Source organism: Ailuropoda melanoleuca, chromosome 15 (genome assembly GCF_002007445.2).
Source record: "Ailuropoda melanoleuca isolate Jingjing chromosome 15, ASM200744v2, whole genome shotgun sequence".
NCBI classification, from domain to species: Eukaryota; Metazoa; Chordata; class Mammalia; order Carnivora; family Ursidae; genus Ailuropoda; species Ailuropoda melanoleuca.
The window spans coordinates 77,524,755-77,551,711 of NC_048232.1; the positions used below are offsets into that span (position 1 = coordinate 77,524,755).

At 46.7% G+C, this 26,957-nt stretch overlaps 1 protein-coding gene across 2 annotated transcripts in view; it reads right to left on the reverse strand.

The window, feature by feature from the left end:
- LARGE1 (LARGE xylosyl- and glucuronyltransferase 1) overlaps nt 1–26,957 on the reverse strand; it is a 521,400-nt gene that overhangs the window by 48,911 nt on the left and 445,532 nt on the right. For both annotated transcript variants that reach the window (XM_034643724.1, XM_034643725.1), the window contains one exon: nt 4,850–5,005. In XM_034643724.1, coding sequence (XP_034499615.1) covers nt 4,850–5,005 — 156 coding nt within the window. The remainder of the gene's footprint in view (nt 1–4,849; nt 5,006–26,957) is intronic.

Here is a 26,957-nt window from a genome sequence, read left to right on the forward strand (position 1 = left end):
ATGGTGAACCGAGGCTCAGAGCACTCACATGACTTCTCTGAGCCATGCGTCTCCTGAATGATTGAGCTGCGATGACAAGCGAGCCCACGTCTTATCATCACCACCATCATCACCCCCCTGGTGAAAAAATAACAATAACGAACTTGTGCAGCTGTTTATGTTCTCACACTGCCTTCCTCTGAACGTGCCCTGTTCCTGTTCACCTCTGGTCTCTGCTGCCCTTGCTGCTCCCTCCCTCCCATGAGGTGCACGCTCCCTATGCCCTCATTCCACCTTTTCCGGCCTTCAAATTCCACCTCCTCCAGGAAGTCTTCTGCAATGCACCTGCTCTCCCTTAGTGTGTGAAATGCCCTTCTCGTGTGCTACTGAAGTGCTGGCTTGGTCCGGTGCCTCTCATGCTGGAGAACGACCCCCCCTCATCTCCATCCCTCGCTAGTGCAGGCTTCGATGTGCAACGCTCCTTCCGGATCCCTAGCCCTGTGGCTGGTGACTGTTGGAAGGACCAAATGCCTGGCAGACACTGCCACGGGAGGCCTCTCCCCTCTAGGACCTGCAGTCCCATGAAGAGATTCCTGACTTCATTTCTTCGAGACTGCCACCCTCTTGTCACTTGTCAAAGCTCTAATGACCTCCTCCCACAGAGCGGGGAGCATCCAGCATGGGCCCAGATCCAAGATCTTCCCCTTTCCCACTGGCTCTGTTTGTCGCTAACACTTGACATGCTGCCGAGGACCAGGTGGTGGAATTCCCTGCAGGGATGCGGTTCCAGGGACCCAATGTTACAGCCACTCTTCTGGCCCCGGCCCCTGCCACACGGGGGGTGGGCTCAGCCGAGGAACTTGGCTGCAGGAGGGTACAGGGACCTGCCGTCTTGATTTACGAGGGCTCGTTGCACCTGCCCCTGTTCTTAGCACCCACCAAGCAACCCGCCTGTTCTCGCCATCCCCGGTGCTGCTGCCCTAAGTCAGAGCCCCAACGTCATCTTTTCATCTGGGGCGTAGCAATGGTCTAACCGGCCTCCCTGCCTCTAACCTGTCCCTCTCACTGTGTGAAGTCCACTCAGGGAGTCATTTCCCTCCAATGTCAATCTGACCACGATTAAAGCCCTTTGGCGGCTCCTCACTGCCGGACAGGTCAGAGTCTAAACTAAGCACAGCCAAGGCCCCTCTGGTCAGCTTCATTCTTGTCCCTGCCGACGTGCCTGTGTTCTAGGACACCAACGACCAGCACGTTCTCCTTGCGCTCCCTGCTTTCCAGCTGCTCTGCCCTTTACCCGGTACTTCTTTGTCTCTCTTATTTGTTCAGTTTATGCAATATATATTTGTTAAGTGCTTACGATGTGCTGGCTTCTCTGCTAGAGGAAGGAGTCCCCAGAGGTGAACAGGACAGGCAAAGTCTCTAAGGGTCTTCTATTCTGGTCCTCTATTTGGGAAAAGGAACAGGAGACAGTTGCATGGACCTACTAATTGTAAACAGTAGCAGGTGCTCTGACGACAGAAAACGGGGCACATCACAGTGCCTTCCGGCTTTACTGGAGGTGAGGGGCGGGGCAGGGCAAGTTTCTGAGGATGCTTCTGAGACCTGTGGATGCCTGGGGGCAGGATTTTCAAGCACAAAGGCCCTGCCCTGGGACTGAGCCTGGAATGCAGAAGGAACAGAGAGGCGGTGGGTGTGGCTAGTGCACAGTCAAGGGCAGAGTGTTCAGGTAACAGCTGTGGAGAGCCTCAGAGCAGGCCACCCTCTCGTTCTCCTGCACCCAGGGAGACCATTGTCTTGGCATCTCTAACACTTGTTACGCGGCACTTGACTTCCCTATAGGGACGGGGTCAGCCTCTAAGTTCAACCCCAGTGCCCTGCACGTGGCTGGCATTCACACATGCCTGTTGAGCAAATAAATGTAGTCACAGATTTTAAGAAGGACCACTGACGCCATCCCCACCCCGATGACCTGGCAAGCTGGTGGTAGGAGAAGCGGGTGGGTCACATCTAAAGGGAGTCCCACTATGTGAGATGCTAAACAGCGCACTTGGGGGACTCACGGATGGGGACGATTAACTGATGGCTTCATCCTGCCAAGGCTTTTTATTTGAGTCTCTTCCATGCAGGAAAAAACAAAGCCAAGAGAACGGTTTTCATTTAGTGTTTGGGGGAAAAAGTGCCGAATGGGCACTCAGATATTGATGATGATGGCAAATACTGATTTGAGCAGGAAGGAAAATCCAGAAGAACACAGTGTTTGTCGAAACCTCTAAGTGCTTCCCAGAATCTGAGCCAGAGTTCAAGTGCTTAATGGTATTCTTTCCTCCACTGCCAGTGGGAGAGAAGGGCAGACACCAGCAATGGCATGGAGGGTGATGTGGGGATTGGCCAGAGCTCGAGGGTACTCCACTGTGACCTGGGAGCGAAATACCGGAGGGCAGGGTGGCCTTGGGACCAGTCATCCCGGTAAAGGCCCAGATGAACGCATCCTCCAGACGTTCCACAGACCCTCCTCTGCCTCTGGGAGCCGAAAAGGATTCTCATGACGTCCAACATAATATAAACAATAACGATAAGAGTAATAAAACAGAATTCTGACTTTCACCGGCTCACAACATCCTTCCGCACTACCTCCTGCCTTCCTGATGCTCAGCTTCTGCTGTTCTCCTCCTTGCCCTCCAGCCCCAGGGCACACTGGCCAACCTTCAGGTCCTCATATCGGCCCGGCCTGCCCCAGGGCCTTTGTACTGGCTACTCCCCCCACCTGGAACGCACTTCCTCTGCTCTTCCACCTCCCTCCCCAGCTTTCCTGAGGTATAACTGGTACGTAAAAAATTACACATCATGAAAACAATTTGGTGGGTTTGGACGTACGTTACAGTCACATTACTTTCACCACAATCAAGGTAATAAACATATCCATCGCCCCCCACCCCCTGCCCACCCAAAGTTTCTTAGGTGTGTGTGTGTGTGTGTGTGTGTGTGTGTGTGTGTTGAGTGTGGTCAGAACACTTAACATGAGACCTACCCTCTTAAAATGTTTCGGTGCACTATACCCTGTTAACTACAAGCCTGCGGCGAACAGCAAATCTCTGGGGCAGTTAACACTGCACCCACTGAACAGGGGCTCCCCGTAACCCCTCTCCCCATCCCCTAGTAACCAGCATTCTGTTGTCTAGCTCTATATGTGGCATGAGGCATCATGCAGTATTTATCCTTCGGGGATGGCTTCTCTCGCTCAGCCTACCATCTCCCTGGTCCACCATGTTGTCACAGAGGGTAAGGGTTCCTTGTTTTTTAAGGTTGGACAACATTATGTTGGACACACAGAGCACATTTTATCCGTTCATCAGTGGATGGGTGGCGGGGTCTCCACCTGCGGCCGTCAAGATTGTGCTGCAGTGACCGTGGCAATGCACCGACTGCCTGGGGATCCCGGGCTCAGTCCTTCAGGATACATCCCAGTAGTGGGACTGTGGGGTCACAGGACAGTTCTGTTGGCCACTCCTGGGGGAGCCGGCCTCCTGCTCGGCACTGAAGCCACAGCAGCGTGCACTCGACTGGCAGGGCAGCGATCCAGTTTCCCCACCTCTCACCAATTTCTGTTATCTTTTGTTCTTTGCTAACAGGTATCCTAACAAGTGTGCAGGGGGAGCCCCCTATGGCTTTGATTTTGAATTTCCCTCATGCCCTGCTCTTCTATGGCTGGCTATTTCCCGTCATTCAGGACTCAGAGTGAACATCACCTCGGAGAAGCTCCCCATCCCCCACGCCGACCCTGTAAACCAGTGGAGTAGCCCAGCTGCTTACTGGAGCCACTGGCTGATGGCTTTCCCTGAAGGTTCATAGTTACCCACAGTGTTTCCCCCACGAGAATATTAGCACCACGATGGCATGGACCGGTATTCTTTTGTACCTATGAGTCCTCAGTGCTCAGAACGGGAAGGCCCTCAGTAAATGTTCGCTGTGTCTAATACTGAGGGTCAAGGAAAGGGAGGAAATACTTATTGAGTGTCTAACATACGGCAGAGGCGGAGCCAGGTGCTTCAAATCCAAGTTCGACTTAGTCTCAAAACACGCCTTTACCTTTTGCATCTCCATTTGGTGGTTGAGGAAACAGGAGCGCAGAGAGGTTGGGTAACTTGCCTGAGGTCACCTACTTGGTAGCTGGAAGGGATTCAAGCCAAACCCAGGTCGGCCTGCCCCGCCAAGCCCTGCCCTTTCCATGACGGTGTGCTGTCTTCCCCACTTCCTGCTCCCCAGAACTTGAAGTCACTCTCAGCTTGGCTCCTTGCTGGCTATGAACAGCCTGCCGAACCAGCCAGCCGAACCTCCCTGGGTCCCCACTCTCCACTTCCACTGGGAGAGGCTGTCTATGCACATCTGACAAGATACAACATAGGAAAAAATGATAAGCAGCAAAGAAACAGGAAGATGCAGGTGTTAGCTATGCCAGCGCCCACGTACCTAACACTTTCTTCGCCTGTGCTGACTCTCCAGGAGCCAGGCACTTGTGCAAGTCTCTGATGGCACCCACGCACTGACCGTGCTGACTGCTGGCTCTCCCGTGTGCGGCCATGTCCGCGAGGGCCTCGGAATCTCCTGGCTATGGAGAGACACCCTCGCTACAGTTTCACGGTTGCTCTGGCTCCTTCTCATTCCTCTGCTTGGAAACGCACTGCCGACTGACCTCCCGCCCCCGTCCGAGCCGAGCGTCCCCCTCTGCACCCACAGCGATGAGCATGGAGGGGAGATGCGGAGGCACCGGCCTCCCCCACCAGAGGGAACGCCCAGGACAAGGGCAGCGTCCTCTCCATCTCGGGCATGCCGAGCCCGGCACGGGGGTGGGGGCGCCCCGCGAGCCACTTACGTTTTCACTGTTGACATCGGCTTCACTGGGGCAGCCGAAGAGCTCTCTCCTTAGCAGGTTGCCGTCGTACTCCAGGAAGGTCAGGTAGAGGTTGCGGAAAAACTCCACGTGCTTGTTCTTCACCCGCAGCTTCTTGGGGGAGTTCCAGTGAATGACCTGGCAGGGTGACAAGGAGGCGGGCAGGTGGGGAGGACCTCGCCCTGGCACGCAGACTCGGCTGGCCCCTGGGTCTGAGCATCGTTTGTGGGCTCGTCCATTCACTCACTCGCTCGCTCACTCATTCTCCGTTTATGGTAAGGGGGTGAAGAGGAAGGGCGCTGAGGCCAGACGGCGTGGGTTCAAATCCTGCCTCTGCTCTTGGGCAAGTGACTTAGTCTCTGTGCCTCAGTTTCCTTGTCTGTGAAATGGGGGGAACAAGAGCTCCTGCCTGTGTCAGCATGTAAACTTCTGTCTCTCAGCTCCCAGACTGCGCGGTGACGCTGAGGTTGGGCTCTGCACACCCTACGTCTACTTTGCCAGCTCCCTCCCATTCGATGCCGCCAGCCAGGGCCGTGGGAGGGAGACTGGGAGTCTGGGCGGAGGAAAAAGGAAGGTGACCCCTCGTTGCTTCCTGTTCCTGCAAGAGTTACCCTACCGACTTTCTTCGAGGCGGCCGTGGCACTTTCTTCCTGGAGCAGCAGCTAGAATCGTTTTGCAGCTTTTCCAACACTCAGGGGGAGCTTCCTGCTGCCCCCAGGCCAGGTCTGGGTGCCAGCCCCGAGTGGTAATGTTTCCCACCTCTCCCTCTGCTCCTTCAGCTCCGGGGTGGGGGGGCAGGTAACTGTCTCCTGCGATTTCCTATTTTTGCTTTTTTCATTACCAAATCAACACTTTATGTCTAGTTGCCTTTTTTAACAATTAAATTCTCTGTTCGAATAATTGGTATGGTTTCTGCCTCCAGCCAGGACTGACGGGTGCACCGAGTCATAGAGCTGCCATGAAAAATAAACTTGATAATACACGTAAAGCACGTAAGTCATGTCTGGCAAAAGGTGAGCACTCCATAAAGGCTGGCTAGCAAGGGCTTCCGGTGGACCATGCTGGGAGATGGGGCAGTGACCTCTGAGGACGGTGCTCGCCCTTGCTTGGCTGGCAACTGGCCAGAGACCTGTCCACAAACAGGGCATAGAGTGTGATCGTGGAGGGAAGGTCAAGGGGAACGCGAGCTTTAAAACAGCAGCTCTAGCGATGATGCACGTGCGGGGGCTTGAAGAATGAACCAGTTTCCTGGGAGGCGGGGGCCAGCACAGAGGGGATGGTGATGGCACCGTCCAGGCAGAGGGAAGGCCCTGGGGAAGATGTGAAGTCACGTGCTGCACCCGCGGCCCAGGTGCTGGGTGGCGTGGGTGGGAGAGGAGGCTGCGGAGGGGAGCGGGGCGCAGGGAGAGCCTGGCTCCACGCAGGTCATGCTCAGAGCTCAGCTGTGGTACTGGGGATTTTACGGAGGGGGAGATTACCAACTCTGGGTTTGAGAGATGCTCTGACTGTAATGGACAAGACACGAGTGGTGGGGTAGGAGGGCCAAAAGAGGACCCAGCAGGGAGAGCTCGTGTCCTTGGCAGGGGAGCTGTCTGGGGCATGGTGGGGGGGAAGGGAGGGGCCCTCACCACCAGCATTACAGTCATGGTCTTTTAATCCTCACAGTGACCTGAACAAGGAAAGCGATTTTAGACATGAAGAAACTGGAGAAATGACTTGTCCAAAGCCACAAAGTTAGTAAACGTGGCAACCAGGATTCAAACCTAAGTTTGAATAAACCTGATTCCAAAGCCCCTGTTCTTCTGTCTGCATGGGGAGAACAGGAGAAGCCAGGTTTTTAAAAACTTCCCTGTTCATGCCTTGTCACATTACGGAAGAAATAAACTAGCTTTCACCTTTCTCCTGCTCACCTCCCATGATGGGGGACCAGCACAGCTGACAGTGAGACAGAGGAAGGGAACGGGGTATCCGGAGCTCGTTCCCTTCCTGGCTCCTTCCTTTAGCCACATTCTGTCTGCAGGCGCCTGAACAGGGCCACCACCATTTGGAGAGATCTGGAAGGCCCTCTCTCTCAGGGTCCCCCGGGTGTATGGCAGCCACAGCCCTTGCAGCTGGCTGGGTAAATACTGTTCTGCAAGACCCAGTCCCTCTCTCCTGGCACAGGGAACGTGGTGTAATGGCAAAGCAGGCACCGGGGACAGCAGGCCAGCCTGGCTGTGAATCTCAGCTAAGCTCTTCATTAGCTGTGTGTCCTTGGGCACCTGGTCTTATGCCCTACGGCCTCGGTTTCTTCATGTGCACGGTGGGAACCCGCAATCCCAACTCCAGAAAGTAGTTAAGAGGCTGAAACAAAAGCCTAGCCCAGTGCCTGCAGGCCAGGGTGGCCCTGAATTCTGAGGGTTCTCTTCTCTCCTCAAAGCCTGCCTACCAGCATCCTGCCCCCTCCCCGCCCCGCTCCTGCCAGCAGACCCTCCCGGGGAAGAGACCACCTGGCGTCGCTTGCATTTCAGGGAAAGGAGGAGCATGTAGGGTATGTTCTCTTCCTGTGCCTTTTGAAGGATGCGAGAGGGAAGGAGAGGGAAGATTCTTCCCCCCGAAAATACACCAACCCGGGAGCAAGAAGGTCCTGGGCCACGCATTAAAATAATTGCATGCGAGCTGGTGTCGCTCACACCCTGTGGGGATCATGTCTTCGCTGCAAGAGATTTCGGTGCTTGCCAAGTGCTGAGGCAGCAGGAAGGCTGATGGATGTGGATCTGACTCAGGAAACTTGAACTTCCTCCGAGGGAGAAACTTACACTAATAAAAATAAGGGCTGGCCTGTGGGTCTCCAGACAAACAAATCTTCACTCCTTGTGCACAAATCTGCCAGGCAATCTGGAGACACTGTGTCATTAAATCCCCCAAATAAGCCCATTTGGATCCCAATGTCCACTTTGTGGAGATGGTCCCTGACCTGTCTGAATCTCGCAGCTGGTAAGCAGCAGAGCTGAGACACGAAGCCCCAGGTTCCTTACTGCCATCGTGTACGGCATCAGGGGGCTGAGCGTCTTGGGGATGAGGGCAGGGAGCTGACAGAGGCGGCGGCTTGCCCGAGATCACATGGTGGGTTTGGACCGGGTCAAGGCTACGAGGACCCAGGTTTCCAGGTGCCCCCGACTCACTCCAGGCTGCCTCTTATCCCATTGTATCTCATTCTGTTCTGTGCCGGGCAGTGATCTGAGTCTGCCTATTATACCTCCAGGTAGACACTGGTGCCCGGTGTTCTAGAAAAAGCAGCAAAGGGTAAATAAAGGAAGGTTGGGGGAGAAGACGGTGGGACCGCCAGCAGGCCAAGGGGATTCGGGAAAACCCTTTGCCACCTGGCTCCCCTGGGACAGGGAAGCCCACTCAAAGGCTCACTCAAAGATCCTGGTGCTTGCCCAGCGCTGAGCCAGCAGGAAGGCTGAGGGAAGTGCGTCTGGCTCAAAAAACTGGAGTCTCCCTACAGAGAGAAACTTACATATATTCAGATTTACCTTTTTCTCCTAAGCAGGGCACAGCATACTCTATTCCCTATGCTAGGCTCTAGAGAAGTAAATAGCCATGTTTATCTAATACCCACTATACACTAGACGTCAGGCCATGGTTGGTGTGTGTGCGTGTGTGATCTTTTCACATTCAATCCTCAAAACAACTTGGTAAGGTTGTTTCTGTTATCCCCATTTTACAGACGATTATGCTGAAGCCACGCCTAACACAGGGTCACTCAGCTAGTAAGTCACCAATCGTAATACAAAATCAGGTCTGCCCTGCTCCCAAATCTTTTTCTTTCTACCACATCATTCATTCATTCATTCAACAAATATTAAAACGAGCACTGAGAGCGTGCCAGGCACTGACAGGGGCCGTGGATGCAAAGGTGGGACACAAGGGATCATGACCCTCTCTCTGGAACTTAAAACTGTGTGAGAGAGCAGGATATTAAAGAACTGTCCATTTTAAATTATAGGTGTGGTATGTTCTCTCTTTTTTTTTTTTAAAGATTTTATTTATTTATTCGACAGAGATAGAGACAGCCAGTGAGAGAGAGAACACAAGCAGGGGGAGTGGGAGAGGAACAAGCAGGCGCATAGCAGAGGAGCCTGATGTGGGGCTCGATCCCATAACGCCGGGATCATGACCTGAGCCGAAGGCAAATGCCTAACCGCTGTGCCACCCAGGTGCCCCTGGTACGTTCTCTTAAGGAGATGCTGTTAAAGAGAGGTTGTTCGTGATGGTTCCTGGGCATACTGCTGCCTGCAGTATAAAGAAATCAAGGTCCAGAGGGAGAAAGTGACTTGCCAGAGTCACACAGCAGAAGGAGAAGCCGTGCCCACGTTCTGTCTCCCGGGGCACTGTTCCTTCCACTAAACCCCACGCCTGCTTCAGAAAATCTGACTCAGGATTAGTATTGCTGATAATTTTGATCAGTGCTTGTCTGACTACTGAGAAATGTCATGTCCTAGTCCCTTGAGGGACAGCATCACCCATCATTGCTGGCTTGGGGGCAGCAAACTGGTGGTGTAGATGATATTTGCTGACAAGCTTTCACACACGAGATGGAGTGACACTGGAGAGTGTGTCCCGAAATAGATTTTTGCGGGGAGCTGGTAAGTGCATGTGAGCCTACCAAGGCTCGTGGAGAAAACCTATCGTAAGTTATTTCACTTCCTGAGGCCCGTCAGCACAGCAGTAACAATTATTATCAGCAGCTAACATGCACTGGATGTTTGCTACGTGCCAGGCACTTCTCTGAAAACTTCACTGTCACAGCTCATTTAACACTCATTCAAGAGTACGGGCGATAGTCTCCTTATGCCATTTTACAGGTGGGGGGAGTCCAGCAAACTGCCCCAAGTTACACGGCTAGGAAGGGGAGCAGTCAGCATTCGAACCCAAAGAGATAGACACATTAGGGATGTCTTGCTCATTTTTCTCATGTCTGTAATCATTACGTGACTCTGTTCACAGCCACAAATGTGAGATTTACAGAAGAATTATGGGATCATGAAAGCAGCCTACTTTTCCCTTCCAAGGACAGGGACCTCACCCATCCCTGGGATACTGAAGCTTCAGGATGGCTTAGGACTTCTAGATACAGGGGCTGAACCCCCATCTTGGCAGGAAGCAGAGAAGGAGGCATCCAGGTCACAGGCAAGGTAGGCTGTGGAACCTGCCAGGCTCCAGGGGCCCCAGAGGTAGGATCTGATGGGCTGTGAAATGTCTGTGAAGGCTGAGTGTACATGCAGACTTGGGAGTCAGCCTGCAGAAAGCCAGAGAAATTGACAGAAATGGATTACTGTCCAGGAAACTTAAGCACCATCTGGGAAGATAGCAGAAGTCAACTTGATTAAAGGAGAAACATGAGACACTATCGCCCATCAAGGAAAAAGCGTTTCAAAGGTAGAAATGAGACCTCGGTACAAGGACAAGGCTACAGGAAGAGCTCAGTCAAAAATTCGGCTTCTGAAGCACTCAGAATTTGAAGGGTTTATAAAAGTAACTTACGGTGCCAAAATGCTAAGACATCAGAGCCCGAGTGTAAGTGCCAGGTAAACAAGAAATGGGCCTTATGTCTTCCAAGTCACGGGGATCAGGGGTATCTGGAAAACAGGTCTCTGTCTCAAGAACTCCCCTGATTTTCTATGACCCACAGAATTTTCTACAACCCTCCTTAGTCTGGTAGGTAAGCCTGTAGCAAACTGGCTCCAGTTTACAGTCTCTGTTCTATCTCCAGGCTGTAAGAACTTCCTGGTATTTCTGAAACCTGTCTTTTATGACTTGGTGCCTTTGCCTATGCTCTATCCCCCTCCCCAGAACATCCTTCCTCCTTCTCTACCGTGTGAATGTCTGCTTGTCGTCCTTCCTGGCCAAACTCAAATGCGTCTCTTCTATAAATCTCTGCCTGACCGTTTGTGGCAGAAGGTTCCCTCCTGGTAGCTCTGTCTCTCTACCCCATTCTTCATTCCTGACAGAACACTAACTTTGTAGTTGCAATTCCCAGCTCCTGTGAATGGATCATGATCTGTTTAAGATCTAAACTAATCAGGATGATCCTATGCTCTGATTGCCCAAATCCCCCTGCAGCTAGGGTTGGCCGTATGATTCAGGATTAATGTGGACTTTAGGACGGATACATGAGGAAGCATGTATCCTAGTATTTCCTAATAATAAGGTTCAGATAAGGTGCCATTCTCCTCCCACCCTACTCATCTTTCTGTTGTGAACAGAGATGTGATAACTGGAACAATGACAGCCATCCTGTGACAATGAGGAAGAGGTCAAGACACTGCTGTCTACCAACCAATGTCCATAGCTACTCCAGAATTCTTAGCTAAGAAATTAATCCCCCTATTTTATTTTAAGCCTCTGCAAACTAGGTTTTCTGATTCTCACTATAAGCATCCCTAATGTAACAACCGGGGCCGTTGCTGGGCCCTTCCTCAGTGCTCCATAGACTCTTGCACTTAACTCCATAGAGAACTCATTGCAAACTCTTGTAATTATTTATTTACATGCCTGCACCTGGCAGCACTGGAATGTGAATTTCTGGGCTGGCAGGGAGCATGACTTATTATTCTTCCTGAGTGCCACAGTGCCTGGCAGGCAGTTAGTATTCAGTAGCTGCCCTTTGCTTCAAGAATGGAAATCATGACGATGACATTCTCAATAATCCTCACATTCTATCTACAGCAAATCATTTATAAAAGCCCTATTAATGTGGACTTTGGGATGGAGAAATATATTCCCCTTTTCTTTGTCTAAGGGCCAAACAGCTTATCATTTTCTCTTGAAGGAGTTCAAGCCCCCTCTGTTCTCTGCTGGTTTGGTATTTCAAGGAGGAGGACGACAGTCTCACGAGTCCCTTTCCTTGTCATCCTTGGGATTACGACCCACAGTCGAAAGGGATGAGCAGCCAGACCTGCCTGCCAGTCGCAGCTCCAGCTCCTATTGGCTGGTGGCCGGCGCTAAGTCGCCTAGGATCACGGCGACAGCCCCTCATCTGCAAAAGGGATGTAAGCACAACCACCTTGCAGTCTGTGGTCAAGCCCAGGACGGATGGATTGATGCATGTGAAGGTACATCGCATGTGCTCATCAGATTATAAAAGAGATCTGGGCTTTGAGTTCACGAAACGGCCGCCCTACTAACTAGGGAGGCTGGATGAAACCAGGGTCTCTACGTGCGAAGGAGGGATGAGAAACAAGACTCAAAACGAGGGACTGCAGATGGTCACAGCCTGAGCCCGAAGGGGAGGATGGGTCGGACAACAGCCCAGAGAAGAAGCCACGCCAGGGGCAGTCTCCTCCCAGCTAGACTGCACGCAGAAGCCTGAGGAGGGGCGATCCAGTGAGGCCAACGCTTTCCGTCGGGTTTAACATGCTGAGCAGATACCGAAGAGTGCTGACAGGCACAGGAGCAAAGCAAATTTCACCCCTGCTTCCTCTCGGCTCAGTCCCCTAAACCACTTGATGCATATGAACCTCTATTTTCCAATCTGATACAAGGACATAATAGCGCCTGCTTCCGAGCATCGGTGAGACAAGACGTGTCAAGGTATCCACTGCGGAGCCTGAAGCAGACCAGCGTCCCGTTCGCGTGCGTCTCTGCAGCCCGCATACTCTGTTCCCATGGGATGTCCTCTAAAGTGACCCTATCCCTCAGTCTCTATTTAAAACCCAGACTTCTGGCTCCCCGAATGCAAGGCCTGTGTTTGCCCCACTTTGCAGGCCACGTGACAGGCTGGGTCAACGTTTGTTGACTGCCAATGGAATCCACTCCACTTCTTCCGTCGCCCACCAACTGCTGAAGATTCTATTCCAGCTCCTGTCCTTGTCCTTTCCCAGTCCTGTCCATTACTGGCAGTGGCTATCAAATGACAACAGTGTGTCTGAAACTCAGATCTCGAGCCATAATGGCTCTGTTGACTCTTTGTCTCCTTTTACACAGGTTCTGGTAGCTTCTTGGTTTTTACAAGTCCCAGAAAGAAAAAAAAATTCTTCCCACACAGAAGTGCATTATTACCTAGGAAAGGGGCAGAGAACAGACCAAACTCAGTAATTCCTTAGTCTCCTCATCTGGAAAAGGTAGACATGTAGGCCCGTGCATGAATCTGAGGCCCTGTCCTACATTCTACCATTTCTTGTCCTGTCATCTGAAATATTTCTTATTTTTCTCTGCCTGAGGAGGGAGAGGTTGGGAAGAGGAAAAATGACAACAGGAAAATGGATGCCCATGACACTCAGGGCTGGGAGGGTCATGCCACCATGAGGAGATCCAGCTATATTCTCTTATGTTCATCACGTTCCGTGTTTTCAGTTCTTTTTTTGCTCTAAGATGGGGTTAACCATCAATCTGAACTGGATTTTTGTATTGTGGAGAATTCCTGACGGGCCCCTGAGAGCAGAAAAGAGCAAAGCAGCGCAAACAGTATGCAAACCCTCAATGATGCTGTCTCCATGCGGCCTCCCTGCAGACAACCAACTTGTGCATGGTAACCGGCCCGGATTCTTCCTCTCCCTGCAATTAATTAATAAGACTTCGCTCGCATTTCACAGAATCCCCACAGTGTCCCTCTGGGGAGTGTCTCTATTGATCTCGGAACAGGGAGGATAGGGGAAAGCAGATTCTATCTCTAGGGATAGCAAGGAATCTACCAAGGTGGGCTGAGGAGCAGGTGGGTTTATAGCCCAGTGGGATTTGGCCAATAATGGTGGAACGTCCGTAATGCCCTTAGGGGTGGGCACCATATGAATCGCTGCTTTGGGAAAGGCAGCTGGCTTCCTGGCTCCCAGCAGGCACGTCCAATAGAACCCCACTATCACTTTTCTGTAGGCCCTGCACCAGCCCCTCGCAAACCTGGACCCGGCCTTCTTCCCATGATTCTCACGGGGCTCTTGGGCACGCCTGATCTGCCAGAAGCAGGGGCATGTGACTCAGGCTGGCCAATGAGTCAGTCATTCCTGACCATTCCTAAGAACACAGAGATAGATTCAGGTGCGGGCATGTGTTCTAAGAAGGGTCAACAGAGTCATTTAGTGGAGTCACTGAGAAAAAGAGGGTCTCTTTCTCTCAACCAGGATCATGGGCGCTAGTCACTCTTCTGTTACTTGCTTTGATTTCTTCATAGCATGTTTGACCACCCGGAATGACCATCTGACCCTTTGTTTTCTTGTTTGGTATCTACATTCTTCCCCAGAATCTAAGCTCACAGAGAGCAAGGCCTGTGCAATTCTACCACTACCGCATAACCAGAGCAGCGCCTGGCGTACAGCACACACGTAATACGCATTTGTTGAATAACTAGGCTATGCGTACTCACGGGCTGGGGGACTGCTAAAAGTCACCCTCCTGTAACAGAGGCAGCACGAGAGAGACAAAGGAGAGAGTGAGCTGCTCTGTCATGTGAGCACCCATAACCAACCATGTCAATGCAGAGGACGGGATACGGCCCTCTCACGTTTTTGAGATGCACTGGGGTTTCAGTGTGCCTGGGTGACTGCCCCACCGATCATTAATATCTCTTTTTAGTGCATTTGATAATATCTAAGATCAATATATAATTAACATATCCCTCACAAAATGAACAAATGGCTTAAAAATTGAGTCCTGCATGATTACCCAAAGTACAAAATAAATGTAGTATGTGAGTCTACATGGATATCAATAAGTTATCAATAAATTATTATTACTAATATATATCAATGGGGGAGAGAAGCAGATCTCCTTACAGAAAAGCCCTTATAAATGGATTGCACCCCTCATTAGGAAATAGAACTTAATCTCCCCATTTCCAGTGTACAATGGGTACAGTGACTAAATAAAAGGATTAAAAACAAAAAAGCGCCCTACAAAGCAACAACTGATTGTAAACACCAGTGAGACAAGCTCAGGTGACCAGCAGGAAAACAGCTGAGCTGATGCTTCTCTTTCCAAGAAGAGCTCCTCCTTACCTATGTTCAAGTACAGAAATGCCTACCTCATTAGATCCGACGAGAAGCTGGCAAAAAAAAAAAAAAAACAGTGATTCAAATATGGATTTACAACGACTGTCGTTAAGAAAGAGCTTCACCCCAACTCTGTATGACGCCTGAAGACACTACGTAGTTAGTACAAGGATGCATGATGAGCAAGACATTTAAAAACAAAGTAGCAGGAGAGGAAGACAAGCCTCTGTAATTTTTTGATGATGTTTAAAGTCCTGTGAAAGTCTGTGCAGAAATTTACAATGTTCCCTTAACCCCCAAGAAAAGAGTTTAGCAGTCCCTTTGGGGATTTCATACGTAAAATGAAAGATAATAAGATCCAGGGAGTAAAAAGACTTCTTTTTTCTGCCCTGGCAAAAATGGCCTAAGAAATACACAAGATAGTACAGTAATGAATGAAGTAAATTCCTTTGTCAGCAAATACAGTGAGAACAGCCACAAAAATAAATGCTGCCCGTCTGAAGATCCCAGCATGAGAACAAATTACATGGGAGACTTGCTACAGAGTTAAAGTGCAGAGGATCCTGATGTGTGTCAACTTATGCTACCTTTAAGATTCTGTTTAGATAGCGAAATACCCAAAGAACAACGTTTCGGTGAGCTCTCAAGGGAAGATGTCCTGGACAAGTTGTAATCTGAACAGCAAATTCCTCCTTCAATGATGACAGTGCTTTTATGGAAAGTGCACACGGGAAAGGCAGAGTCGCTTTAATTGGAATAACGGAAGGATTCCAAGGGAGGTCACAAAGTGATACTGAATTCCTTTACTGCATCACTGATGGAAAGTTTGCCACAAAGCATTTGAAGTCGGCGTGCACAGGCGCTACTGGTGTCACCGATTTTACTTTTATAAAGGCGAGACTGAAACGATCATAGAACTTTTTCTAACGCTTTCGACTGACATGGGGAATGACGATGGAAATCTTTTGTACAAGACCGAGCTTTGCTAGTGACCTCATGGCGAAGGCATTCTAAGAGATGACATACGTAAAGACGATTCATGCACTTGTTTTTATGAAAAAATGGTCATCAGTGGTATGCTATCTCGTACTTTCGAAAAAAAAAATATGCACCTGTAATCTGACCCTTCAATGTCAAGGTAATGAATGGGGAAGTAACTACTGTTAGAAAGAACCTGTGATAGCGATAGAACTTCTAGAAAAGAGGCATTTGAAACTTTCCATCGTTATGGGATTTTGCAGTAAAAAATGCTGTACACCTATCAAAACCCTCACTTCCACCTATTTAGAAACTCCAGTGGTTTGATGTCTGCAGCCAGCAAATACTTAATTGGTGCTCCCCTCTCCCAAAGTCCTTTTCATAATAAAGCTCAGATTACTTTGGAAAGTGCTTCTTATAGTGGGCTTTTAAGGAACCATTCCCACAAGGTTTTCCAGGGTCAAAGCGACCGCTTTGTTCTGTGTGTTGACATAGAAACGCTGGGGATCAACCAAATCCATCAGGATTCCTGCATGCAGGACTTCGTAATATGCTGTTTTGTATATATGGTACACAGAACTCCCCCTCCGCACCCCTCCCCAGCTCCCCTCTGTTTGAAGAAATTCCATCAAGGGTTCTTATGTACTGTATGGTGACTAACATAATATAATAAAAAATATTATTATAAAAATAAATAAATAAATAATAAAAATGGAAATGCAGTTTAAAAAAAAAAAAAGAACTGTTTGGGTACATACTCCCCAAAGTGCTATTTAAGGCAGATATTCCAGAGGCATCCTGTGCTTCTAGGAATTTTGTTGATGTCTCCAGGAGCAATGGCATCTGAACTTCACCAGCTATGCATAACAGAGCCCGTGATGGATACCTTAAGTCACTAACACCCAGTGGAGTTAAGTTCTGAACATTTACCTAATGAGCAAAGAATTGCTGAGTGTCCAAGGAAGCCAAAAGACCAAAAGCTTAAACTATCCGAAGTCCCCTGCACTGAGCACGCGATTCTCCGGCACATTATCAGGGCACAAGATGACGTGCCACAAACCCGCCTTTAACCTTGGGCAACCCCTTCCCCTCTTCAGGTCTCCATGTCCTGTCTGTGAAATGAGGGCATTGGAATGGACGAGGAAGAGCCCTTGTTTACATGTTCTGCCCACCAGCCGACTGAAAACTACTGAGAATGGGAACATCCCTAATTATTAATCACTGGCAATAAGGATACGAGACTTACGCTCCACGTCTCCCAGCCTCGTATGAACTGCTTCACGCGTTGCCCCTTCTAATCTTTACATCTCTGTAACGTGGTGATTACTTCCCTACATTCGCACACAAGGACACTGGTGAAGGGAGGTAAAGGAACCCAACAACAGCCCCCCAGCCTGGCCCCCAGGGGGTGTTCTACTGGGTGCATGAGTGACTCCAAGGCATGAGCCACCGAGGGACAGTGCCAGGCGCCAGGCTACTTGACCAGGGGCCAGCCACCTCATATTTAATCCCAGGACCCCTCAAAGTGTACTACGGCCGTGCCTGGAGACAAGAAAGCACGTGGAGCCTTTGGACTTGAGTCATGGGATGAAATTAAACAGGCACTGGCCTCAAGGAAGGAGAGGTCTGGTGGGGAGGTGGTGATTACAGATTTTAGATCTTCTCCCCCAAAGCAACTGTCTTTTTTTCCCTTCCTGATGCATCCTAACCCTCCCCAGTCAACCTTACCATTCATCATTCTTAGTACCCTCTCTCTGGTTTCCCCGCCTCATTTTTCACGGTAGTCTGCTTGGCTGCGGCACGCTCGATATGCTAATGCAAGGCGGTCCCTCGTCTTCCTCAAAAGATGTGAAAACTGACACCTCTCTAAGTATTATAAAATGTTTTAAAACTTGAGTTATGTGCGACTCCTTTTATGCAAATGGTACAGATTGCCTCTAGGAACATACATCATTTCTCCATATGGATGGCACGTTTTTCTCTTGGTTTTTCTCTTCTTTAGGATTTTTCTTTTAAGTGTACTCAGCTCCCAATTTATGAATGGGTGGCAGTCAAAAATCCAGCCTCTGAGTCTGTTGGTTTAAATTCAAATGTTCTTTCAAAGACACAATGTTATGTTAAGAGTCTCTGTTCTGGGGTTAGCCTTCCAAAAGCCATTTAATCCAAAGAGGGCTCACACAGAAATAATCCTATAGAAGCATGATCTCATGTAGAATATCTTCCTGGGAAAATATACTAAAAGGGGAACTCAGCCCCATGTCAGAGGAAAGCGCTCTGGAGTTAGGGTCAGACCGACGTGAGTTCAAACCTCAGCTCTGTCCTGTTTTGCTGTGTGATTCTGGGCAAGCAAGTAAGTGACTTAATCCACATGATTCTTAATTTTCTGATGTATAAAACAGATGAATATTCACCCTCTGAGACTTTTGTAAGGACTGAATGATGCCACGCTTGGCACGCATGCCATTCCCACCCAATCCACCTGAAAATGCCACATCATTCTTTGAGGTCTTGGCCACAGCTTGCTTCCTGTCAATCCTGGAAAGGGATCACTGCATTCTGGGCAGATGTTTTTGGAGCGCTGGTGTTGTCCCTGCTGCCTGCCTACCAGCACCCGGTTCCCTATTCCTAACTTGCTCCTTCCCATTCTCCAGGGGCATATACAAGGAAGGAGGGGTGGTTTCAACAGGACTGGGGAGAGGGGTGGCAAGGATGTCTGGGGGCTGAAGAATGATGTCAGGGCAGAAGATGAGTTAGGAAGAGACTTGACATCAAGACTGAGCTTGGGCCTCCTACAGAATCCCTCAAGACAGACTGCATCACACCCTTCCCAGAGAGGGGCCTCTGGCTCTCTTAGGCCCTTTACTTCCTTCTGTCACAAACTCCACAGGCCTTCCTGGAATTCTCTGCTTAAGGCTGCTTCTCACTAGACTGTGACCTTCCTGAGGGCAGGAACCATGGCCTAGCCCCAGGGCCCAGGAGTTCGTACAAACCCAAGGACTAGACCCTCTGCTTGCCACTTCCTGACCACCACCCACTGTTTCCAGCAGGGCTTCCTTCTCTAAAAGCCTACTGAGGACTCAAGGACTAGAACACAGTTTCCTAGCTTCTCTTCCATTCTCCCTTCTCCAAGCCAGCACACAGCCCTTTGCTTGTCTCCAAAGAGTTTGTGCTCCTGGTGAAAGAATAAAAAGATGCTCCTTTGGGTCCTTGTCTTTTTATTTAAGATTCAGCCAGCGAAGGCTGAGTCATCAAGCTTTAGGACTGAAAGATAAAAAATGAAGGTCTTTGGGGCGCCTGGGTGGCACGGCGGTTAAGCGTCTGCCTTCGGCTCAGGGCGTGATCCCGGCGTTATGGGATCGAGCCCCATGTCAGGCTCTTCCGCTATGAGCCTGCTTCTTCCTCTCCCACTCCCCCTGCTTGTGTTCCCTCTCTCGCTGGCTGTCTCTATCTCTGTCGAATAAATAAATAAAATNTTTAAAAAAAAAAAAAAAAAAAAAAAAGAAGGTCTTTGAAACACAAAGGCTGAGGTAAAGTCAAGGGCACTTCTATGGAGCACTCGAGGGGCCTAGTGGAGAACAGGGCCAAAAATCATGGCCTCCATTCTATCAAGAACATAACGGAGACTGGGAGAAGGTAAGTGTAACACAAGCCCTTCAGCTGGTAAGAGCTAGAAGTGTCATTAGAATTTACGGGATTGCTTGGCTCCAAAAGCCTCTATGCTTCCTCCCCTTCCTCAGCGAAACCATTTTCCCCTTAGTTGTTCTCTTAACCCCTTAGTTCTCTCTCTTAACCTGACACCCAGGGCAGGCGGGATGCCCAAGGCTAATATGCACCTCCCTGGTAGGATGTGCGGGTATGTCTGCTCCTACAGACTGGACTTTATGCTCACCAAGAGTGAGCTGTGTGTTACCAAATGTGCCTCTATGCCATTTGTATTTCTGAGGTAATTGGAAATGTAATCAAATATCCTTTGAACTAGGTGAATGCAAAAAGAGAGTTGCTATTTCCATGAGAGGCAAGTCAAAGCTTTGGAACAACTTGATAAAAAGAAGTCCCTTAAAAAAATGGCTGTCAGATCAGGTGTGGCTGAGAGACTTTAAACAATGGGGAAATGCAAAATCCAGGTCCTTAAATTCTTGCTCACCCTTCAAAGAAAGGAACTGGGAGAACCACGGAAGATAGATAAGGAAAGGGTCTATGTAGGATAATACAGCACAATCAGCAGACAAAAACAAACAAACAAACAAAACACCCCCAAAAAACCCAAACAAACAAACCAAAAAACCAAAAAAAAAAAGCACACCTGGCCTTGGTTGAATAGAGAAGCAAATCAAGGTTAACCTATTTTTAGGATTCTTGCCTGAACCAGCATTTTCAATCAGCTGACCCAGCACAGGTGCCCTGTGCGGCCTACAGGTGCGCTTCTGAGCTTGGCTACCCTTTGGAGCGCGAGTGCGAGCTGATGAAAAGCAAGGTCCAGAGTACATCTCTATACTCCCCGGGAGGAACAGAGGAACCAGCAAATAGGAAGTCCTCCATAACTGCTGAATACCACTGAGGACATAAAGGATGGGAGGAGGAAGAAGAAAGATAAGGAAGAAACTGAGGAAGATGTGCCTTTACCTGGAATCTGAGGCCCACCTCGGCCCTGAGGGACCCATAGATACATTACTGAACCAGGCCCTCGGACTCCCTGGCAGTGTCCAGACCCCGATATGACCCAAAGGGTGGAACTTGGGCCTGCCAGTCTCTCTCCTTCCTCCCCGAACGCTCTTCCCACTTTCATATATTGGCCATATTTCCGGTTTCTGTGTAAGATGTTGTAAGATAAGATATTAGTGGGTAAAGTGACTTCCAGATTCTTTCTTAGGTTTATCTAGAAAGATAGGAGTTAACTTGATTTGACTCTGACTTCCTGGGTTTGCTATTTGAAAGTCCTCTATTACTTAAACACAGAACAGGCTTCCAAGAAGAGTTCACAGGTTATTTTGATTGATAGGTTCAAAGTGACAATAATTAAGCAATCCCTGAGCAATGTCCAAGGGGCATGGCCACCTGCCACATCAACATCTCAGCTCTATGTGACCGGTGATGGTCTGTTTTGTTTCCCATGGCATCACTAGGGCCTAGAACAGTGCCTGGTATAGAGGAAGCACTCAGTAAAATGCATGAACACTTTGGTATGTCTGTGATGGGCAGATGTGACATACTTTCACCTGGACACCTAGCTAGCTTTGTTGGTGTTCATAAAAAGTCCAAGTTGAAAGTTCACAGATGAAATCTCTATTTTATGGTGCCTTGCCCTTTCCTTTCTGTGGCTGCCAATTTAGAAGCTCTCAGATACCACGTCAAATATAGTGGCTTATGGCTACCTGTCTGGTGTCTTTAACGAAACTCATACTAATCCTGCTAGGAACAATCTGGTGCATAGGACACCTCCTCGTCCCTGAATTTATTTTTCTTGTGGTAAGATTTACATAAAATCTACCATTTTGACCATTTTCAAGTGTATAGGTCAATGCCACTATGTGTATTCAGATTGTCAGGCAACGATCACCACCGTCCATTTCCAGGCCTCGTTCAACACCTCGTACGGTATCTGTACTCATGAACTCCACGTTTTCCCCTCAACCCAGCCCCTTGTCATCGTTGTTCCACTTCCTTTCTCTATGATTCCGACTACTGTAAGAATCTCACGTAAGCGAGATCATCAATAGTTTTCCTTTTGTGCCTGGCTCATTTCACTTGGCGTATCTTCAAGGTTCATCCGTAGCACGTGTCAGAGTTTCCTTCCTTGTTCAGGACTCCCAAGGTCTTTAGTCACACTGACTTTTATAGAATTTTTATGTTTTTATTTTTGGTGTGAACATAAGACTTGAGAGTTTGGAAGTGTCCTGTGCTCTTGCCTGGTCAAGAAATGTCATTTAGTATGAGGACATGGGCACTGCCTCAGTGTGTTGTCATTTGCCCCCTGACAGCTGAATGTGGAGTGCTTTCTTCTGAAACTTACCGATTTCTCAATTTTTGACCAGTGACTTCCACGCCCTAGATTGCAAAAGTTTACAAAATAGCCCCCAAGTGTTGTTCCAATGTCACTGCAACCACTGACACGTCTTTCAAGAGGACTGGGGACTTCCTATGGGCCGACTGAGACTTGATAGGGTCACTTTTCCAGTCTGGTGCGGGTGAAATTATTTGTGGTCTTAATTTTCACTTCCCAGATTAACAAAGAGGTTGCATATCTTTTCATGTGTTTACTGGCCATTTTCTTCACAATTCGGTGAAATTGACTATATCTTTTACACATTTTTTTTCTCATTGGTAAGAGTTATTTGTATATTTCATTTACTAGTCCTCTGTCATATATGCTGAAAATGTTTTCTTTCGATGCTACTTTGATGGGAGTTATTAATGTCAATGTGGTCGAATTTACTGATCTTTTCATTTATGATATATGCTTTTATTGTCTTCTTGAACAAATTCTTCCCAATTCTGAGGTCAGAGATGAGTTACTTAATTTTTTAAATTTATTTTTATTTAAAAATTTTTCTTTTTCTTTTCTTTTTTTTCTTTCTTTATGAGATTTAATTATTTGCCAGAGAGAGAGAGAGAGTGAGCGCGCAAGCGAGTGCACAAGCAGGAAGAGCTGCAGGCAGAGGGAGAAAAGGCTCTCTGCTGAGCAAGGAGCCCGATGGGGGACTCGAACCCAGGACCCTGGGATCATGACCTAAGCCAAAGGCAGACGCTTAACTGACTGAGCCACCCAGGCATTCCACTTAAGTTCTTTTAAAATAAAAGTTCAATTTGGCCTGTCACATTTAAGTCTCTAATCCATCAGAATTAATTTTGTGCATGGTATGAGATAGGGATTAATTTTCATTTTTTGGCATGGATAATCAGAAGCCTTAGCACCATTTGTGGACGATTACGTCCTTCTCCAATGGCCAGCAAGCCACCTCTCTATAGATCACATTTCCACATATGTGTGGGTGCTCTTAGGCTCTCTTTTCTTTTTTATTAATTAGTCAGCACATCCCTAAGCAAACGCCCTATGAAACTTTGCTGTAGGTATTCTGTGAATACTATTTATGAGAGTTTTTGTCGTATGAATATTTATTTCTATCCAATAACTTTCTTGCATCTATTTACATGATTATATGGTGTTTCTCCTTTAATCTATTAACATGCTGAATGATACTTGTGGATTTTTCAATCACTCTCGTCTTTCCTGGAATAAACCCAAGTTGGCCATGATGTATTATCTATTTTATACATGGCTGAATTCGATTTGCTAATATTTTGCTTAAGGTTTTTGCAAACATCTCATGAGTGAGACAAGCCTGCAGTTTTCTTTTCTTGTGCTCTCCGTGTCTGATTTTGGTATGGAGAATATCCTGGCCTCACTGAAATGGGTTAAAAAGTGTTCCTCTTTTTCTATTATCTGCAAATTTACCTAAAATTGGAATTATTTTTTGATTAAAAAAATTGGTAGAACTTATCTCTAACTCATCATTTAGGGATACAGTATACTTTGTAAGAAGGTCTAATGGCTAGAAGATAATCTAGAATTTCTATTTTTTCCTTAAGTCAGTTTGGGTGAATTATACAAATCTAGGATTTTGTTCATTTCATGTAAGTTCTCAAAATTTTGACATAATGTTGCTTACACTGTTCTCTTAATATTTCCTATAATTATGCTTTATCTATTAGATTAAAAACTCCACAAGGTAAGACATTTTTGCTTTAATTTCTGCTATATTCCTAAACTCAGAAAGATGACTGGCTCAAAAACATTAAGGGAGTGAGTAAATGAATCTGCATTTATGGCTGCCTATTCGTTTACTGGTGAGTTCTCTTGCTGTTTTTCAGTGAGTCCTGCCACCGCCTTCCGTATTCCATTGGTTCCTTTCAAGGAGTCAACTTCTGACTTTGTTGAATAATTTGGTGATCAGTTTCTGCTCCTATCTTCTTTATGCCCTGTCTTTTATTTTTTGAATTTGCTCTAATGTTCTTTATATATCATCTCAAGTTATAGAGTTGGCTTATTAAGTTCCAGACTTTCTTCTTTTTAATAGGAGATTTAAGACTATACATTTCCTCATATATTTGTATCATTTCGCTAATTTTGACATGTATTATTTTTATTTTCATTCGGTTCTAAGTAGGTCTCAGTTTCTATTATGATTTCTGCTTAGAACCATGAGTAATTTAGAAGTATGCTCTCAATTTTAATCAAATATATTTTTAAAAAGTCTTATTACTAATTACTATTACTAGGCTATTACTATAATTTAATTATACTGTGGTCAGATATATAAATATAAATATATATATATATAATTCTTTGAAACATATTGAGATTTGCTTTATGGTCCAGAACATGGTTACCTATAATAAATGTCTACGTGAGCCTGAGAAGGATGTATATTCTCTGTTAGGTACAAGGTTCCTTATTTGCCCAGTAAATCAAGACTTTTAACTGTGTAGCTCAAATCTTCCATATTTTTAATCAACTTTCTTGGGTTGACTGATCTTCCAATATTTGAAAAGGATACATTAAAATATTCTACTATGATGGCAGCTTTGTCTATTTATCTCTGGAGTTCTTCTATCTTCTCGGTGAACTTTTAAATTGTGACCATCTCCACACCTACCAACGCTTTGTCTGATACCAAGACAGCTGTCCTGGTTGTCTTTCTCCATCATCTAACTGTCAGACTGTTCAGGCTGTCATGTGTTAGGTACAGCTTTTGTATAAAGAGCGTATGTTGTTATACTATTTCCTGTTCAGTCTGACAATGTGTCTTTTCCTCCCCCAACTTAGTTTGCTTATTTGATTATTGATATACTGAGACTTATTTCTATCATCTGATTTTTTGCTTTCTATTTTTCCCCACTTTTTCCTATGCTGTCATTTTTTTCTTGCATTCTTCTTTTTTTTTTTTTTACCCTAAATGATGGAGATATTCTGGTGGTTTTGGTTTTTCTTATTCCACTCACCATGGATTTATTCTGTCCCCCCCCCTTTTTTTTCCAGTTCCTTTAGAGCTCAAGCTTTAGCATGCACGGCTCCCTTAGCAGCCACATGACCTCACTGCCCTCCCCAACAAAACAGATTCCAGAATACTGTAATTCTAACCACATCCCTCCTGACTTATGTGATGTCCTTGTCTGACATTTAAGGTATACCTTTTTAAGACCACAGTTATACAATATTACTACTGCTGCTGCTGCTACGATTTAGAAATTGTTAGGAATTCTTACACATTTCCCATTTGTTTGTCCAGCATTCCTTCTTCGAATCATGATTCTACAGAATCATATTCCTCATTTCTGAAATAAATCCTTTAGAAGTTTCTTTGCAGAGGTACGTTTGTGGTAAATTGCCTTTGCTTTTGCTCATCTGAATAGCCTTTTCTCATGCTTTGCTAGGTTTACTACGTATTGTCGTCAGCCAGCACAGTGAAGGTACTACTACTCTTCTGGCTTCTGTTGCTGCTGAGAACAACTCTCATCCGACACAGGCCATGTCTTCGTAGAGAATGTTGTTTTTTTTTTCCTCTCTGGTTATTTAAGAAATTACTTTAGGGTCCTGCAATCTTACTACTATAGGTCTAAGTATAACTTTATTTAACTGCTTGTACCTTTTAACAGTTCTGGAAAATTCCCATTCACTCTAAAGATGCTTCACTTCCAACTTTCTCTATTATCTCCTTCTGAGAGTCAAATTAGACACATCCCAATATCTTAACTTCTGTCTCAGCTTTTCTCTTTTTCCTCGTGTGCTGGGTTCTGGATAATTTCTTCAGCTATCTCTTCTAGTTCACGAATTCTCTCTTTAGCTGGGTCTAATTTACTGCTTACCACGTTCATTTAATTCGTAATTTTAATAATTTTACTTTTCACTACTAAAAATACTATTTGATCCAAATAGGTCTACTTCCCTTTGAGAATCTCTTGTTCCCCCATCCTTTTAATTCTCATTCTCTTTTATTTCTTACACAAAATAGCAATATTTATGTTTCATATCTGATGAGTCTAATACCTGAAGTCTTTGAGATTTAATTCTACAGTTTCTGCCCTTTCTCATGGTGGCTTATTTCCCTGTGTGTTTAGGGATTACCGAATGAGAACTCATTTTTCTTGAAACTCCACCTAAAGAATTCATCGCAGTCTTTCTTGTTTTTGAGAGTATTCTTCTAGATCAGATTTCTGTTTATTTCTGCCAGGTGCCTGGCACATTTTCATTTTTTTTTCTATTTCTATCCCACACATATAATTTCAGCCCTCCAAATAATATGAGCACAAGCTTGAAATTAGAAATTCTCAAGGGAATTTCTCTCTTATTTTATCCAAAGCCAAGAGTAAAACATGTAACAATCTCTACCATCTTCTCCTATGGATATATTTAAACTTGTTATCCACTGAGGGTATCACTTTTCCTGGATCCTAACTCTTGGCAAAGATATTTTAATTGTCTTTCTTGGGGTAGGGACCCAAATTCGCATGCATAGCCTTTCAATAGAATGGCTATACATATAGTTTGCCTGACTTTGATTTAGGCCTAATGTCCCACTATCACTAATAGTAGCATTCTTTCATTTGAATTACATAGTAAATTATATAGTTACCTACTTCTAAGCCAGGCCTCCAGCTCCCAAGGATCGGCAAATACCCAGGAAATGTCAGATCCAGCTGTTTTTTGCTTATCTTTCTGGATCCATACTTTATCATCGTTTCTGGCCTCTGCTCACTTCATTTACTTTATGGACTGATCACTACGCTTTCAAATCATTAAAAAAATTTTTTTATCCAGTGGTTTTTGGTGTTCTATACAGGGCTGATTTTTATTTTCCTCACCTTTAAATTTCTAGTTCATGACAATCTTAGAAATATTTCTGGGTATGTCATATATTTTCCTCATGTCTAAGAAATACGTGACATAGCGAAGGAACTGCATAAATGTTGATTGAAAGAATGAATGATGGAGGTACTTCTGTTTTAAACACTTTCTAATATTTTGTAATGAACTTCAACAAAACCAAGTTCTTTCTTTTTGGCTATGTGATTTCACTCCTGGGAAGGTGTGAACTTTAGACTGTTCATTACAACACAGCTGATACTTGTGAAAATTTGAAAACAAC